The 19,174-nt window shown below is 43.8% G+C and overlaps 1 protein-coding gene across 2 annotated transcripts in view; it reads left to right on the top strand.

The window, feature by feature from the left end:
* LOC147727492 (alcohol dehydrogenase 1A-like) overlaps positions 1-19,174 on the top strand; it is a 382,065-nt gene that overhangs the window by 198,577 nt on the left and 164,314 nt on the right. For both annotated transcript variants that reach the window (XM_086961569.1, XM_086961570.1), the window contains 2 exons: positions 12,184-12,271; positions 12,363-12,582. In XM_086961569.1, coding sequence (XP_086817695.1) covers positions 12,184-12,271; positions 12,363-12,582 — 308 coding nt within the window. The remainder of the gene's footprint in view (positions 1-12,183; positions 12,272-12,362; positions 12,583-19,174) is intronic.

The raw sequence follows: 19,174 nt of genomic DNA, 5'->3' as shown, positions 1-19,174 counted from the left end.
AGCAGCAGCGACGGCGACACACTTCCTCTTCGTTGCGGCACGCTTCTCTCGATGTGGTGCAGTGCGACAGTTCCAGGGGCGACACCCTCATTCGGAGTTGCGACGGCAGGCCCAGCGACGGCAAAACGCTTCTTCCTCGATGAGTCATGCTTCCAGCTACTCAATTCTTTCAATTCCTCAGAAGGCCCAAAACAGCAGCAGGCACTTCCAAAAGAACTCTGGGGAGCTGGGGGTGAGGTCTGTTGTCCCTGAGACTTCAGCAGGAGGCAAGCTCTTTTCCAAGCCCTTGGAGATCCTTTACAAGTTGAAAGTAAAGTACACAAAGTTCCTTTCTCCTTCCTTTGGCAGTAAGGCAACCACTGCAGGTCAATCCCCCAAGCAGCGCTTCAGCTTGGGAATAGTCTCTCCTCGCTTTCTTCAGGTTCCTCTCCTCAGCAAAGGTTTCTTCTTGTAGTCCAAAGTGATCTAATTTCATGGGATGAGGGTCATAATATTTATATCCCAAAATCCATTGTTCTCTGAGGGGAGAGGGGGCCTTTGCCCAGTCCAAACCAGTTCTGAAGCACTCTGTTTGCCAGACTTCTCCTTTCCTTTCACAGTCCAGGGCAGAAACCTCAGACACCCCACAGGAGGTGGAGCCAGCATTGTGGAAGGCAAGTACAGTCCTGGAGCACTTTGTTTACAGGTCTCCTTCTTTTCTTTCAGTGTGCAGGTCAGAGACATCAGCCGCTCCCCAGGAGGGGGAGCCAGCATTGAGGAAGGCAGGCACAGCCCTATTCAAGGTTCAGGTGCAACTTCTCCCTCCCATCTAGATGCAGAGCTCTCTATTCACCACTGGGCTGACTCATCCTGTCTCTTGGAATCCCCCAGCCCTGTCACTCACAAAACCAGACAAAGGAATACACAACCTAGCAGAGGCAGGCTTGAAAGGTTAGGCAAGCAAATACCTAATTTCTAAAAGTGGTATTTGCAAACGCATAATGTTAAAACCAACTTCACTAAAAGAGGCATTTTATCATTTTGAGTTCAGGCATACTAAACTCGAATTGCTACCATGTTCTCTGAGATAGTTAGGATAATAAACATGTCATAATCTAACAGCCCATTCTGGCCTATGGAGAACAGATAGCTTTGCAATAGTGAAAAACGAAAATGGCTGTAATTCACTATTAGGACATGCCACACACACCAGGGCGTGTCCTACCTTATACTTACAATTCACCCTGCCTTTGGGCCTACCATAGGGGTGACTGATATGAAGAAAATGGAAGGTTTAGGGACTGGCAAGAGGGTGCACTTGCTCAGTCAGCATGACAGTACCATACTGCACACAGGCTCTGCAATGGCAGACCTTAGACACATTTTTACAAGGCTGCTTCTGTGGGTGGCACAACCAGTGCTGCAGGCCCACCAGCAGGATTTGAATTTACACGCCTTGGGCACACTCAGTGCACTAGACTAGGGTCTGACAAGTAAGCCAAAAAGCCAAACATGGAACCACTGATTAATATATCAATTTACAATAGGGAGCATGTGCACTGTGGCACTGAATAGCAGTGGCACAGTGCCCAAAGCATCTAATACCAGAAAAAATACACGAGGCAACAGCAAAAATGGAAGGGAGGCCCACGCCAATGGTGCCAGGTCTAACAGTATTGTTGGACATAATCAGAAAATGTTAACTTTACTTCAGTTTGGCACTTTAAAAGTCTCAATTTTGTTTCATTCAATTTAGCTTAGAATTTTAGATTTCTGCATGCATTTAGCCTGCAATAGAGGTTCCTCTATTTGAAATGAAATTAAATGAAATAATATTTACAAAGCACTGCTGTGACCTCAAAGCTACCCTGGCTCTAGCCTATCCAATCCCAACAGATGGAACTGAATCACTAATATACCTAAGCTGGAATGTGCTTGGTTTTCAAGGCTTTCCTGAAAGTTATTAAGTCATGACTTGCTCTTAGTAATCTTTCTAACTAAAAGGGCACGACCTCCTATTCTGGCTTACTGAAATGTTTAAATCCAAATAAAGTTTACTTTTGAGGATTACAGAACTCTAGGAGATATATAGAGTTTACATTTCCTTTGCAGAATATGGGGGCTGGTCTTATGAACTGTCCTAAACGTGATAATTATAGCCTGCAAAAGAAGCCAGTGTAGCTCAGCAAAGGCCCATGACGAAGATAAAAATCTGGACCAAGCTGAGGCTAAATTAACTGCCACCATCTGATTTTGTGACTGATGCTTAAGTAAGTAGGTACAAGAGGCAAAGAAAAGGGAATTGCAATAGCCAAGTCGACTCAAAATGCAATTCTGAGCCACCAGCCGCTGAACTGAACTTGGAAGATAATTAAAAGTTTGCGAAGATTTCACATTGAAGTCAAGCAAGTGGAGGATAACTAAGCAAACTCTCCAATTGCGTACCAAGGAGAAGACCTCTGGCCCCTCACTTGACACGCAAAGGCCAGAAATTGAATAGTAGAGAAAGCATTGGTTTTCCTGCTGAGCAACAAAATATCTCGGTGTTATCCCCGTTCAATTTCAAGGCATTATTAGTAAGCAAGGCTGAAATGTCTTTCAAGCAATTATGAAAAGAGTACAGCACCTCCTGCTGGGAGTAATCAAGTGTTAAAACTATGTCCAGTATTTTATTTTCATGGACTCTGACTGAGTACCATAAATCTGAGTAATAGGAACATGTTATTCAGAGTGCTTAGAAATGACAGACGTATGGCATGAACCACTATTAAACACATCTAAACTTTAGTTAACTGGTTTTGCAGGAGTTTTAATGAGTGGGCGGGACAGCGTCGGCCAACGGACGTGCGCAGCACTAGCCAGGTAGTCCTCATGACGACCGTTGGCCGACGCACGCACGAAAGGGTTACGAAAAAACGTCAGAAAAGTCATGTTACAAGAGTACATTCAATATTATTTACAGTCCAATTTTTCTTTTTTTTTTAAACAACTTTTAATTGTCGTATGCTCAGTGAACGATACAATAAAGGAGCAATTATAGTTGATTTTCTCTCCAATGAATCCGCACATAGTAAATTTGTTAACAGTCATTAACAAAGTCATTAATACAGTAGAAGGGCAAAACCATTTCTGCGGTTAATCACAGTACAGACCCGATAAGCCATGAGTGTAAGTGGTGGAGTCCCCCAGTGTTTGCCATCCACCGTGAACCTGTTCAGCTGGGAACGCAAGTTACGTTGATAGAACTCCCGGGAGTCTCTTGTTATATAGATTCCCAAGTACCTGAAGCCCTGTCTTTCAATGGATACCTGACACCTTGAGGTCAAGTCGGGCATCCTTACCGCCAAGGGGAAGAGAAGAGATTTAACCCAGTTGATGCGGTATCATGCGTAATTACAGTAAATATAGAACATTTGTAATATCCTCCCTATTGATTGTCTTGGTCTTCTGACATAGAGAAGGATATCATCCACATACAATGAGATACGTTCCTCCCATTCCTCCCCATTTATTTACAGTCATATTAAGTGTCATGTCTGGGCCTTTGCAGACTCGAAAACAACGCCAAATGAACACCATTTTTCTCGTGGAAAGGTATCAACCTTAACTGCAGCTTCTTCTTGCCAACAATCCTGTGAATAAATGCTGCCACTTAACACCCCTTTCCCTTTTCATGTATTCGACAAACAGGACAATTTGTGCCCCATGCCATGCAGATGTTCCAGAGGCCCCCCTTTGCAGCTCCCACGCCCAGGCTAATTGTATAACAGGCGGTTGTTTAGTGAAAATCACCCGCTTGGTCCCCCAGGAACCCCTGTGTGTGCTCTGCAAGCCCAGGCTATTGTGCAGCTTTCTCCCACCACAGAGTCTAACACACCTGACCCACTTCCCAGCTGGTTCGTTTTAGCTACCTTGCAGAGCGTCAAGAGAGACACTACCTTTTACACTGATCGTCATTTTAAAAGACGGGCAGTTAACAAAAGGCAGGATCTCTCCTAATGCCCCAAATGATCTGCGCCTGGTGAAGGCTGTTTGCATGCCCACGCAGGCACAAAGCCTGGAGCGAACATAGATCCCATGTGAGTTTCAGTCAGAAACACCTTATTTAAACTCACCTCTCCCCCAGAGTCCAGTTTAGTCTCCACTTTATTATCTTCAGTAGGAACTCTTTGAAAGGCAATCAAGACGACAATGTAAGAAAGCATGTATTGCTAGTACAACCAGGTGTGGTCTTCAGCTAAAATCTGCTGTATTTACAATACTGCGGCGTCATTCACAAAATATAGTGTGAGACACGGATTTCCAGACATTTTACACAGATTGTCACCTGATATTTTCGCTGGGCACCTATTTCCCTTATTGTACATTTATTTATTTATTTATTTATTTAATGAGTTTTATATAGTGCTGGCTAGACCTGGAGGTATCGGAGCGCTTTACATGAGGTTCCACAAAGTTACAAAATTATATCAGTTACATCAATTACAACATTGCATAAGTTACTAGTAAAACATTTAAAGAGCGCTAGAGATGAGATATCTGGAGCGTAGAGGGGTAAGGGGGTAGGGTGAAGGGGTAGGAGGGAGGTACCATGGCAAGTCTGCCTCCAGTCCGGCTGGGTAGGTGACAGCCTAGGGAGAAGTTCACAGACCATCTCCACTTTAGTTATTAGGTAGCTCCACCGGGCATCGGCCAAATGGCAAGGTCTTGGTTAAAAACATTTAAAGAACATAGGAAGACGAGATAAATGGAGCGTAGAAGGGTAGGGTAAGGGGGAGATGCAACGGCGAGACGAAAGAAGGTCTGCCCAAGTCTGGCTAGGTAGGTGACGGCCGAGGGGAAGTCCACAACTCACTTCTCTTTAGCTAAATAGGTTGCTCCATCAGGGCATTTGTCAGCTAGCTAGGTCTCAACGGTCGGAGGAAGATCCCATAATTTATGTCATGATGGGAGAGCCAGGTGGGGGACGATGGTAGAGGAGCACCCCTAGCCTCGCTGGTGTGCCCTTGATGAGCAAGTAGAGAAGTGTGGCTCAAGTGGTTGGAGCGGCAGACCCTGATGCAGAGGTCTTGCCTGGACCAGGGTTCAATTCCCCGCCTCGGCGGGTCTTGGGCTCAAAATTTCCCCGGACCTGACAATTCTCGCCTCGGTGCCTATTCCAATCATGGAGTCCCACTCTGTAACTCTGGGCAATAGCTTGCTTAATCTCCACAACGGCCCCTCGCAGCGGGATGCCTGGCTTTCACCTTGGGGATGCCCAGTAATGGGTTATCTCGCAGGGGAATACCAGGACGGGTTCCCTAAGCAAGCGCTGGGACGCTTTCGGGCAGCCATGCGCTCTACAAATCAAATTTCATTTCATTTCATTTCATGGAGTCCGGAGTGGGTGGAGGGGCTACTCTATTAGTTGTAGTCTGGTGGAGCGAGAAGGGGGTGGGTGAAGAAAGGGCTTCAAGAGTGGGGAATAGTGGGTAGGAGCCTAGTTGTTTAGACCATTTGTGTGGTGGCCATGTCGAGGTTAGGCACCCAGTTATTCTGGGATACCTCGACCTCTGTCTCCTGGTGATTGGGGCTCGCACCGCCGCCATGTTGGAGTCAGGCATCCTCCTCGAGTGCATTCTCACCTGGACACTACACTGGAAGAAATATCTCTTGGTAGACTGTCACGTGTAGTTTGGGCCAGGCGGTGGGGGTTTATGCCCTGCAAACTTCTGGCATGCCCCCGTTTCCAGCAGGTACCTTTCTAGCAGTCAGGTTCCATTGTTGTGGCCACAAAAGAGGTAACTCTTCAAGCCGTCTGCAGTAGGGGGATATTGTTGGGCCATGGCGGGGGGAAGGAGGGGGTAGCAGCCGCTTATTCCCATGCTCAAGGCAGTCAAATTACTCACGCAAGTTTATCTGAACTGCCCGCTGTCATCGGGGCTTAGTCTCTCGTTCCGCCTGTATTTTCAGGAGATTCCCGCTATGCACTCTTCCATGGGACAACATACACTCCTCTCCCGCATCCCAGAGGAGGCCATTGTACATTGTGTACAATTTCGCCTGTTGGAAATGCATTTTTTTTCTTTTCGGTTTTCACAACGTGAAAAACATTTTTGCTCAATGAAAAACTGCGTCCCCATATCCCTTTTAGGTTTATAGGGGATCCGTTCTGCTTCCCACCCAATTCCAGTTATTTTTCTGGAAGAGGGATTCTTATATCTTAAGCTTCGAGTATAATCATTAAATATCCCCGGCCATTGGTCGACGAGAAGTAGAGTTCATAAGCTATCATTTTCATCAAACAGCATGAACAGTGAAGTCCAATTGGGGCTTTGCAAGAAACAATAAAGACAGTTGGTGTGAGTTAAAGGGTTTTATTAACAACTTTATGTAAAATTGATGAATTCATTTAGCAAATAATACATTTTAGTCATCATTATTACAGATTCAAATAATCTATTAGTCATTAGTTCAAAACAAGTTAAAATACCACATTAGTAAGAATTATAAATAAAATATAGAAAATACTGCAAGTATGTTCTATAAAAGAAATCTGTAGGCTAAATGAATAAGGGTTTAGGCATAAAAGAGCATTTTCTTCAATGAACAAGGTAAGGTGTCAATTTCAAAAACCCAAAGCAAGGGTTCTTATGAGAGAAATAGAAATGCACAGGCGTGAAGCCTTAGCACTTCAGCAATCGAAATTTTGCAAAGCTGGAAAGTATACTCCGCTATATATATCAGCAGGCGTACTTGTCCTTAAAGTGAGAATGGGAAGGATTCAGATGGGGTCTGCTCCATTCAGTTCTGCTCTCTCCTTTAAACAAAGGAACACATACTAATATAATCCTACCAAAGTATAATTGCAACAATATTTGTATTCCCTGTTCCCAACAACCAATCAATCCTCAGAAAACTCTGGGAGCAGGTAAACTCCCTAGTTTCTAACGTTTTCACAATGAAGAACAGAATCAAGTCCTTGAAATGATACACTGGGCACATCTTGTAGTTCAGACAGTTCTTCCCACGAGTCATGTTTCCTGCCATCTCTTCTCTTCCCTGTGAGAACCTCACTATCAGTTGTCTAATACATACCAAACGTGTTTTCACTAGCTATCAAAAGGCTTCTGGAAAGTTACAGCATCTGTAGTGGAAGCGAATACCATCATGTGCAAGACAACAGTTTAATGAGAAAACGAGCCACTTAACCCTACATATAAAGTTGACATTTAATATAACATCAGTAGTTGGGCTAATACCAACGCTCAAAATCTGCTACTGCAAATTAGAGACAGCAAACAGGCACAGTTGTGGAGACAGTGTATTGTAAGTTCGAACTGAGAGATGTGAAGTCAGGTGCTTCGAACAAGCTCTACGATTTCCCATTATTCATACATTGCATGCCAGAAAGCACAGTCAAGCATTCAAACGATTGGCACCAGCTCATTTTCACATAACCTGTGGTTACAAATGTTCCTCTTCCCTTGACAGGTGAAGTTGACTCATACCAGGTGTGGTACAAAGATAGTAAACAGTTCTCTGCATGCAAACAGTTTCTCATGTCCCAGAAAGGAGAGCTGAAGACAAGATTTATTACATAAAGGGCAAGACAAAAATAAAATGGCTGCAAGTGATACAAACTGCTTGAACAACTGTTCACAGGGGCGTCTCTTTTATTTGCTTATTCACTAACATAAGTCAATATATTACGTTTCTCCATTTGTGTGCGTATAATGTCTGAATATTATTATCTACTACCAGTTTGCATTTATTACATATGTGTTATTCAGCACAGAAATTTGCACTTTTCGTTAAATGTGTTTAAAATGCAAAAGGGTGAAATTCACTTTGTTACCATGGAGTATCTTTAATAGAATTGTTTCCATTTATACCATACCAATAGCTACCTCCATTATAGATAGTTTCCTGAGATCCACGGTGAGTTTGAGTCAGGGCTGCCTTATTTAGACGTACCTCTGCCCTGCGTCCAATATAATCTCAAAATTATTATCTTCATTTGGAACTCTTTGAAAGACAACCAAGACCATAGTGTAAGAAAGCACTTATTGCAAGTACATCCACGTGTGATCTTCAGCTAAAATCGGCTGGGTCTACAATACTGTGGCTTCATTCATAAGCTATAGTGTGAGACACATATTTCCAGGCATTCTACACAGAATGCCACCTGATATTTTTGCCGGGCACCTATTTTCACAATGTAGAATTCTACATTGTGTACCAGTTTGCCCACTGGAAGTTCATTTAATTTTTTTTCTCCAATGGGAAAACATTTTTGCCCAAGGAGAAGCTCCTTCCCTACACCCCCTCTAGGTGTATAGGGAATCCTTTCCTCTTCCCTCCATAGTGTGGATCTAATCCAGTTATGTTGCTGGAGCAAAACATACCCACTTCCATAGTATGAAAGGGTAGGATCGGAGCTTGATAATGCCAACAATCTTACAAAGATTCTGCATGTTCACAAACGTACAAGGCATTCCATGTGTAGTGCTTGATTTACTACTTTTTTTAGTAATACCTTACACTTTGAGTTTGTAACTACTGAAAAGTAGTAAACTTGTTCCAAAGTGTAAACTTACTCAAAAGTTTAAACTATGTTTAAATATATAAAATGCATTTGCATTTATATTTAAAATAAAATATTTTTAATATTTATTTTTGAGTTAAAAATACTTTTTTTATTCCCCTATACTTTACCACGTGGAGTTCTCTGCCCCAACTGCAAAGTCTCCCCATAGTACAGTATAGTCAACATTTATAAAAGGTATTTAACTCCAAACTAAATATTAAATATATTTTTATTTTAAATATGAATGTAAATTAATTTTATATATTTCATTTAAATGTAGAATAACATACTAAACAATTCTACAGCACTGTGTACTTAATTTTTAATTGAAACTTTAAATAATGGATATCTATCACATTACATTTCCATTTTTTGAACTTAAAATTAAAAATGTAATTTCCACCTACTACTTTTTTTCTAGTAGTAACTTACACTCGGAGTTTGTGAATACCGAAAAGTAGTAAACTTACTCAAAAGTGTACACTTGCTGAAAAATGTAAGTTACCTTTGTGAATCAAGGCCCAGAGTTTGTGAGTACTGAAACGTGGTAAATGTACTCACTTTAACGTACAGAAGTGCCTTTAGTGCATCACCAAGGTCATATTGACAGGTTAGGCTCCTAAGTGGAGAAGTGTGGCTCACTGGTTAGAGCAGGCAGACCCTGAAGCAGAGGTCAGACCCGGGACCAGGGTTCAATTCCCGACGCGGCAGGGTCTTGAGCTCAAATGTCCATGGACTTGAAAATTCTCGCTTCGGTGCCTGACCTAATCATGGGTTCACACTCTGCAACTCTGGGCATTAAGCTTGCTTAATCTCCACAACGGCCCCCCGCGGCGGGATGCCTGGCTTTCACCTTGGGGATGCCCTGTAGGGGCTATCTCACAGGGAAAAACCAGGACGGGTTCCCAAGGCAAGCGCGAAGATACCCCTTCGGGGGTCGATGCTGGCGCTATATAAGAATATAATAATAATAATAATAATAAGTGATCATTGCTGTTTTGGAGTGTTTCATGTTCTACATTTGGTTAAGTAGAGGTGCTATTTTGGATAAGGGATTGTGATTGTCTTGTTAGTCACTCATATCATATCACCTGGAAGTGGAGTAGTTTTGCTTTCATTTGGCAATGACGCTAGCCAAGACACTTTCGTTCAAATCTGGCAGTGTTTCAAAAATAATGTCTCTGTTTCGGGTCCCGGTGGTTCGACCTGTTTGCTTCAAAATAAGATCCTTTGGGGCAAGGAGAGGATTTGGCTCTGAAGCCATTAACAGGACTTTGGAACACATTCCCTCTGACTCCCTTAATGTTGATTGCAATATCTAAATTCAGAGATGGCAATCTGTCTTTGATTGTGATTGCATCAAACTATACCGTACTTTTGTGCTATTCCTGACTTTTGAGGGTGGCAGGTAAGCTGAGACGGACCTTGCTGATTCATTCTTTAACATTTGTTTATCCCTATGTGCCTCTGATTGAGAGGTGCAACACTTGCCTCCAGGCCAGATGTTGAGAGGCAAAACTCTGGTACAAAGGGTGCACCCTAAAGGTCTCTAGGAAATGTAAATATCAAAAAGCCTCCTATACTGACCTCATATTCATTGGACACATTTTGTAATTTTGAGTTGTACCCAGAAGCTTACATGCTATGTCCTTTGATCTTTCTAAGGTATTTGTTTGATTATATTTTTTTTATTGTGACACTAATCGTGTTAATTAGGATGTGATTAGAGTATCTGCGGACGTGGCAAGATAAGTCTTTTAGAGAGACTTGGCCTCCACAGTTTCAGTCTCTTACGCAGAGAGGTTCTGACCCCCTCCTAGATGGAGCAAACGCCTATTCAGACCCCTTCATTTCCACCACTTCAAAATCACACTCTAGTTGGTTTGACCATCTCATTCTTGTTGCTGGTTTCCATGTCCACCTCCTAGAGAATGGATGAATTGGGGGCTCTTCTGGTATCATAGTGGTATTTGAAATTCTGGGGGGACTCAGGTTATTTCATGGCAAGGCCCTCATTTGTACAGAAAGAGTAGTCCCATTGTGTCTGCTGTCCAGAGAAAGTTGGCCAAGTTATTGGATGAAAAACCAAAAAACAACCTTAAATTAGGGTCAACGAGGGGAATATTTAGAGACCTCTGTGTCCCAGACCCCTACTCCAACTGAATAACAAGAAAGGGGACACTAAGGTCTAGTGAGTGGTGTCATGGAGTGGGAGCTAGAGAGGGACAGGTCATACAGTATCACCTTTAGTAGTTATAACAAGGCTTAAAAATTCTCATCAGGCCACCCTTAATGGTGGAGTGTCCTCACATGAGATTAGAGAGAGGACCCAACCATCGCCCTGACCATCTATTGATGGTATGGAGGTGGATACCAATGGTGTACTCAAGCCTGAAGTTATCTAAAGGTGATTCTGATGAGGTGCAGTGCAAGAAAAAAGTGAAAATAAAAATTGAGCAATGGAACAAAAATATGTTTAATGAGGATGTTCCAGTGTCAATGGTAAAAACAAGCAAACGGGGTAGTTAATATAAAGCTATCCCGTTGCGTGGTGCAGGAAGGTCAACATGTTTCTGCCATGGGGAATTACTATCCGGCATTCGTCAGGACCTAGTAGTATTGAATGCTACTGCAGAGAATCAAAATTGATACCTGAAAAATAATGAATGTGTAATAGTGTGATCAAAGATTCATAAAGTCTTACTGCCAGGACCTTGGAGCCCCAATGTGTCCATATGGAGTAGACCACAAATTCTCACCTAGAAAGAAAGGAGGAGAAAATTACTAAACTCCTCTTTTATAAACTATAAACCTGTCCCAATCCAACAGAACAATCACTAGACATCCCAGGGGTCCAATACTATAGCTCCGGTTCAAGGCATCAGCCTTAATATAACTGCGCAACACCAGAGCCTAGTAGGGATTGGAGTGGCAGCTGAATGTTTGAAAGAATTGTTCTTTCTTCTGTTCTGATCAAGAAGACTAATTCGATATTTTTCATCAAAGAAATATTTCTGGTGTGTCTTATTTTCCCGGCTGACCAGCTGAGTTGATTGGCTATATATCTCCTCGCTGATGAAGAAAACTTGGACTCAGTATAATGAATGTTACTGGGAGGTAATTAGTGTATGAAAACGAAAGATGGGGTGTGTGCACTGTGTTCTAAGAGAAGAGACACAATTGGAAACTAAAAGGGTCTGGAAAACATTTGGAAGACTGGTGTCCAAGAACTGGCAACATCATTTTAGCAGCAAATAGTGCTTAAATATTGTATGGTCAAAAAATAAATCTCAAAACCAGTATGGCCAACGATTGCTGTGTCAGGTTTTCGTGTAAAACTCTTTGCAACTTGTTATGCCAGTTTTGCCGCAAAACAATTATCCAATGGTGTTTGAAGTTAAGATTTAGTAACACTCTGTATTGCACAATCTTGGGGGCTTTGTTGATGCAGAACTGGTACCTTTGAATATTAAGTTTTGACCAAGATGATGTGTTTGGAGAGCTACCAATCATGGAGAAACTGTTTCAAATAATGACGGAGGCTTGTTTTAGTCTAGACACAAACGATGAATTTGACTACATGAAGTGTTAGATCTGCCTAGCCAGTTTATTAACCAAATTCACTTTTTCCTTAGGAGACAAAGTCATCCCACTCTGCATCCCACAGTGTGGCAAGTGCAGCTCTTGCCTGAGTCCAAAAACCAACTGCTGCCTCAAAACTCAGTGAGTTACTTTATAAAAGCTACAGTCTAGCAATTATCTTTTAAAACTGTAATTTGCCTTTTTCAGACTTTACGTTATTCTTGTTAAATAGCCTCAGGGAATCCCAGAATGTGATGCCTGACAAGACTACCAGGTTTACTTGCCGAGGGAAAACAGTTCATCACTTCTTGTGGACCAGCACTTTTTCAGAATACACTGTGGTCCCTGAGGACGCTGTTGCCAAAATCGATAATGGAGCACCGATGGACAAAGCTTGTCTTTTTGGGTGTGGGTTTTCCACTGGTTACGGAGCAGCCCTCAACACTGCTAAGGTATCTTTACAGATTGCATATGATGTGATGCACCTGCCTGTTGCTCAAATGATGTCTTTATCTATTTTATCTAAGCTGTTGCTATTTTGGACCTAAACATTGGCTGTCAAGGTAAATGGCAGAAATATACCGCTATACAAAACATATGGAGTAAAAGTAGACTGTTTCAAGTCAATGAGAATGTTATTCATGAGATATCAATCTGAGAGTTGAACTTGCAGTAGCGCTGCAAAACCGGTCCCAAGTAACAAAAATAAGCATTGAAAATGCAATACGTCTCGCCTTTGACTAAGGTAAAGCCTTTTGCTTTGCTGTACAATACCATTAGCAAATCAAATGGCTTTAACTTAATGAAAGGCGAGACCTATTGCATTTTTAATGCCCACATTTTTTTTCTAAAAGTAGAAAAAATACAAAAAATGTTGGCCCTTTTGCTTGACTTTCCATGCTGTCTTTCATTAGTTGCAAGTCAATAGCTAAGTAGAAAGACAGAATAGGGAGTTACAAAGCACAGAATGAGATTTCCTTACATAATGGCGTATGTCAGCATACATTTGTAGCATAATGAAAATATTTACCTGAGAGGCTATTGTAATGTTCGGCTGCTTAATTTTCTAAAACACATCAGGCATCGAAGTATGTGTGCAGGTTTATCAGTTAAATAAATATGGAAACATACAATTTTACAACCACATTTATTCATGAAATATACAATAAATATGGATAAATACTGATAAAATGGCCCAAAAATAAATATGGATAAATACAGACGGCAATGTTAAAAAACAAATACCATAAAACCGAAGCCTTAATTATACTCTCAAAACAAAAAAAAACCTTAAGCATATTTCAGTCTCAGTACATAAATCACCAATCCTAGTACCGATATACATCTCACAGTCACCAGCACATACACTGGCACAATTGCACACTCACACACACACACACTCAAACTATAGCCCTTTCATGATTTGTACAAATTTACTGTATGTGACCCGCAGCCACCAGCACAACTACTACAGCCCCAGTACAAGTGCCACAATCCATTGTTCATGCCTCATCCCTCCCAGCATCCCTTCACAGACCCCAGGACATGTGTCAGAGTTGGAAGTGCACGTCTCTTAATGTACGTTAGTAATCCCATCACAGGCCTCGTCCATCACAACCCCCAGTACAAATGCCGGAGTCCTGTGCACCTGTCCCCACACGTATCTTAACACAGATCCCTCAGCCCATTGCAGCTCCACCCCCATAGAAGCATGAAAGTTCCAAGTACATGTTCGATCACAGACCTGCATACCGTCGCAGACAACTTCAGCTCACCACATACACTTGTGTATGGAATCACAACCCCTTTAGCCCACCATAAGCATCAGAGTACAGTGTACATATCTTGCACATGCCACAATAGCCCCCAGAGTCTAAAACTCACGCACCCTCATAATGTACATCATGTATCCAACACAGACCCCTCAAGTCCACCACCGCCCCCTGTAGAAGCAGGGGAGTTCCAAGTACATGCGCCAGCACACACATGCATGCCGTCGCAGACACCCATTGCCATATTCTTGCATATTGTTTCCCTCACCATTTGTGGTTGTGCCAAGACGGTCTGCAGAACAAAATACATTATTTGCCAGTGTATTTGCCATGGAGACGGTAAGAAGAAAACTAAGTTAACATTTGGCATTTGGGAAGAGACAGACCGGTCACCACTAAAATGCTGTTTTGTTCTGCCCCTCCCTCCAACCCCACCACCCCAACGCTATTCCCAAACTCGGTTAGTTCGAGTGCCATTCAACTCTTAAGTAGTTCCTAACAGTAAATATGTTGAGCCATGAAAGCTTGATTGCATAAGCATTGACCCTCTCCTGAGTGCTTTGCTAGAGGTCAAAGTCTTCTGCCGAAAGACTTCACATGTTTACTAAGCAAATCCTTCCCATCAAGTAATGCGTTCAGTAGATGAGAACAAGCAAAAAGTCTAAATAAAGTCTAAATTAAAAAAAAAACATTTTCATTCATTTCACTTGAACTCCACATTTAAAATCAGAACCGTGATATAAGTGGGTTAGAACGTGCATTAGGAAGTCTCGCTGCGCTAACTGCAATTCATTTTATACAAATAAGTTGACAAAACAAAAATAGCATAAATGTCAAAGAAAAAAAAAGTTTGAGTATATACACGGACATCTGCTCCCCTTGTAAATAAACATAAAATGCCCCTAATGGGTGTGGGAATGTTTATGATGCTGTGTAAAGACTCTTCGGCGTCTGGGTGGTTCTGTGTGTACACACTGTTGCCCACGACACTGGATAATTAGGGCTTAGTGGAGGCTTGCATGCAAACACGCGGGTTTAGCAGGGGTTTACAAGCTGGATAAGCAAGAATGCTGGCCAGACTGTTCATGAACTGGAAAAGAGCAGGCCTGCAGTGAATAACAGACACAATCAAAGCTCGGCAGATCTAATCATTCCCACCACGCACAGTCTACCCCTTGCGAATACGAGTACAAAAGGCACACACCACACAATGGGCTATTCTTGTGGGAAAGGAGAGCATGCATAAAGTCACAACTCCAACATTTTTATCCATAGTCCTGCGGTAGCGTAAAATATATAGATGTAGATGTACAGCTTAGTATGCGAACGCAACAAAAGGGGGCGTTATTAAGCAAGATATAGCAACAAAATACCATGCAATGCATTCCACACGCAAACGCATACAGTAGTTTAAAAAAAAAAGTGCAGCAAGTCAATATTAAGCCCACCGTCTCATGCTGCCAGTAAAAGATCCAATCCTGCTGGGCGTTTCCTAAAGAGGACAGGGTGGCAACCAGGAGGGACTAAAAACTCTCTGGTACAATCAACAAAGGCTGTTGTGAATAATAATTGACGACAAACGACGCATATCAATCACATTTGCAGGCGGAGCTGAGACTGAAATTCTGGAACCATATTGATTCTAAGAAGCCCTCGCATGGCTAGTGCAGCGCATGCGCTGCTAACGCCAGGCTAAAAACCAGACCTCACTGCTGGAAAATGCTTAATGCCCGCTATGGTCAGTCCCCCCAAGGAATATTCAAGGCATTCCATTAAAGAAGTTAGGTGGTTATGTGGAGTAGGTAGTATTTTAGCAAATATTCTTCTTTTAGGTGCGATGCGCCAACGCTGCTTAGTTATGCAAGCATGAGAGATGTAGGCACGTTTAAATCTACCATGTTTGATATGTGGACAGAAATATCTTGCCATAAATTTTAAACTGAGCGGCATGTTGAGGCGAGATGAAGAAAGTCAGCCTACTTGGCCCGGCAGGTCATAAAAGCCGATCTCGCGCGAAGGATGCATTTCAGGCATCCCAGTGGGAATAGAAGCAATGTATAGTGGATCAATCTGCTGTTTGGACTGAGGGTGGCCCCTGCCTGTGCACAGCAGAACCTACTAGTCCCTCATCCCTTTTGCTTGGATTATTTACTATGTGAGACGCTCATGCCTCCTAGACACACCCACTAATTATGTAAATAGGAAGATCCTCCCCCATCCTACTTCCTGCTTCGTTGTAGCCAGTCCAAGAATTTACAGTTGGACTGGTCAAACAGGTCAGGAGGGAGGGAATAATTATTCAAAGAGAGAGATGGCTAAAGCAAAAGGTGGACTCTGAGTAATGCAATTACCTGGAAGCAAGCAAAGCATTTCTCTATTATTTGGTGATGCAAACTGACAGACCATAACCGTTGGCTGAGGAAGTGGCTATTGGTGCCTCTTATTATTTTGCAGATTCATATAGCGCAAACTCGACCCAAAGGTATTGGAGCACTTTAAATGAGCACCAGTTACAATACACATGGACACATTCATTTTTGGTAGGCACCAGGAGATTAAGTGCTGTGCTCAGAATCACAGGATTTTTTTTTTTTTTTTTTTTTTTTCACAACCAATTTTATTGAGCAAATGAGCATCACGAATGTGGCATCTCCATACACCAAAAACACCACCACAATATCAATATAGTAATTACATAGGCAGCAAGTGATAGAGCAGACTCAGAATAGGCTCAGTATAGAAATTCCCCCGCACCCTACCCTAACCCGCAACACTACCCCCCTCCCGCTCCAAACACCCCCCCCAACCCCCCCTACCACACGTGTATAGAAAGCAACATAGAGAACAAAAAAGAAGAAAATAAAAACAGGCGGGTGTAATGCCACCAGGGCTTTGCGTCTTCAGGCCAAGATTGTCTCTGCGATCAAATGTCTTCCTCCAGCTCCGCCGGGGGGTCCAAGGACAGACCACGGTAGTCGGCCAAACGCTTCCAGATTTTGTAGTGTTTGCGCGGGCATCCCCTCGCTTCAAAGATCGGCCTCTCCAGACCCATAAAATAATCCAGCCCAGCCTTCCATGCAGACAGGGGGGGAGCCCTCACTGACTTCCACGCCCGAGCCAGGTCCCGCTTAGCCACCACCAACCCCAAGAGCAACAAATGGCGCTTATAAACATTGCCTCCAATCCCTTCCATAATATGTAAAAGGCCCAGCCGGTGAGTACGGGGAAGGTCCCAGCCCAGAACCTCTGCCAGGCAACTCCACACACCCCTCCAGAACCCAGTCAGTCGGCCACACGACCACACCGTGTGTACCAGGGAGCCGGGCACCGCCCCACAGCGCAGACATTCCGAGGATGCAATCAACCCAGCCTTCCACAATCGTTCACGCGTGTAATAAGCACGATGCAAATATTTGAATTGGATTAGCCGGACTGCAATGGCGGTTCCACTTGGGGATTCCAGCGCCTCCCTCCAATCGTCCTCATCCAGGGGGCCCACGTCTACCTCCCATGCCTCCCGAAGGGAGTGTAGGGTGGAGGAGCAGTGAATAACAAGCGTCTGGTAGATCCTAGAGACTTTCTTGTCCCCCAGGTCCCCCATAAACACTTTGGCCTCGACTGGGCTAAATTCCGGCAGGGAGTCGAGGCCCGCGACGCTCGGGGCGAGGGCATGCCGCAATTGGAGGTAGCGGAAGAACTGGGACTGAGGCATCTGGAACTCTGTACGAAGCTCCTCGAAGGATTTGAGGGTGGTGCCGGATACGACCTGGCCCAGTTGTGCAATCCCGATGGCCTCCCAACCCTCAAACCCGGTCAGGGCCGCCAGCTCCGGGAGCAGACCATTATGCCAAAGCGGCGTCTCAGCTGTCAGTTTGCCCCACCATCCCATGCGACGCAGTGACTGCCTCCACACCGCAAAGACCACTCCGGTGACCGATGGCAACCCACGGCGTAGGCGAGCGGAATAAAGAATGGTGTGGAGCGTGCGGTCACCCATGAGCAACCGTTCCAGGGCATAAGCCGGATCCCTCCTATCACCATACCACCATTCATTAAGGACAAGCAGTTGGGAAGCTTGGTAGTAGGAAAGGAGGTCCGGGGTGGCCAAGCCACCACAATATGTGGACAGAAAGCACGTCCTCAAAGCCACCCTGGCCGCACCGCCACTCCACAGGAAGCGGCCCAACACCGAATTGACCTGCCGGAACCACTCCAGGCCAATGGGGTGCGGGAAATTCTGGAGTTGGTACAGGAGCCGCGGAAGCGCCACCATCTCGAAGATGGCCGATCTACCAAAAATAGTGAGTGGCATTCTGGACCATGTCTTAACATCAGCCTGGACCCGTTCCCACACCGACAAGACTCCACGCGCCCAGGCCACGGCCCTCGACTCTGAAAGGAAGACGCCCAGATATTTGAGGCCATCCGATGCCACTCGCAACTCCGCAGCCCAGGGGTCGGCAACCACCCCACCACCCAGCACCCACAGGGTTGATTTATAGAATCACAGGATTTTGAGACGATGCTGGGATGCGAACCTGGTTTCCCAGCTTCAAAGTTAGCAGCTCTGGCCGTTAGGCCACAGCATCCTCTATCTGAAATTGCAAAGGCAATACAGTGGAGGTGGTGTTGTCTACAAAGTTAGAGATGCGTTCTTCCGCTGTTTTGATTCGTCTTCTTGTTTGTCAAGTTTTATCTAGTTCAAACTATTTGAAAGCAAGTTACTTTTATGATTGATAAGCTATAAGGCTTTTTTACTGAATGTCCAGAAGAGTCTTAATGTCTGCTTCCACTAAGTTGGCAAGGAGGTCTTGAAATGTGTCTGATATTGACAAGTTCTCCTTTTCACTTGCTTTTATAGTGGGCTTACGGTCAAAAGATAGTTTGGCCTGTTTGGGGTCATCTTTTCCTTATTTGAACGTAGTTAGTGACACCGCCATTCCTCTTCATTACACATCGACTGATGCCAGGAAGAAAGCTGGGGCGTTAGTCGGCTGCTGGACGCTTCTTACCAAGATACAGTTTATGGTTGGTGGATTGAAGTAATGGTAATTCTGAGACAACCCTCTTGGGCATCAAGGCTGATATGTAGTTTTATAGCTGGTGATGCTGTTTGAGGGATAATAATGCATACGTTGTGATCAGGTGGGTGTAATATTCTGTAGTTCTTGGCCCGTCGGCGAGAGCTTCTGATTCACGGCCATTATGTTGCATGTACGTGGTGTAAATGTTCCAGCCTGTTCTCTACCTAGGGCCAATGAATCGGGTAAAC

The sequence above is a fragment of the Lissotriton vulgaris genome, chromosome 3_1 (genome assembly GCF_964263255.1).
Source record: "Lissotriton vulgaris chromosome 3_1, aLisVul1.2, whole genome shotgun sequence".
Lineage (NCBI taxonomy): Eukaryota > Metazoa > Chordata > Amphibia > Caudata > Salamandridae > Lissotriton > Lissotriton vulgaris.
Note: the sequence above shows the minus strand (reverse complement) of the source record. Positions and strands in the feature narration are given on the sequence as shown.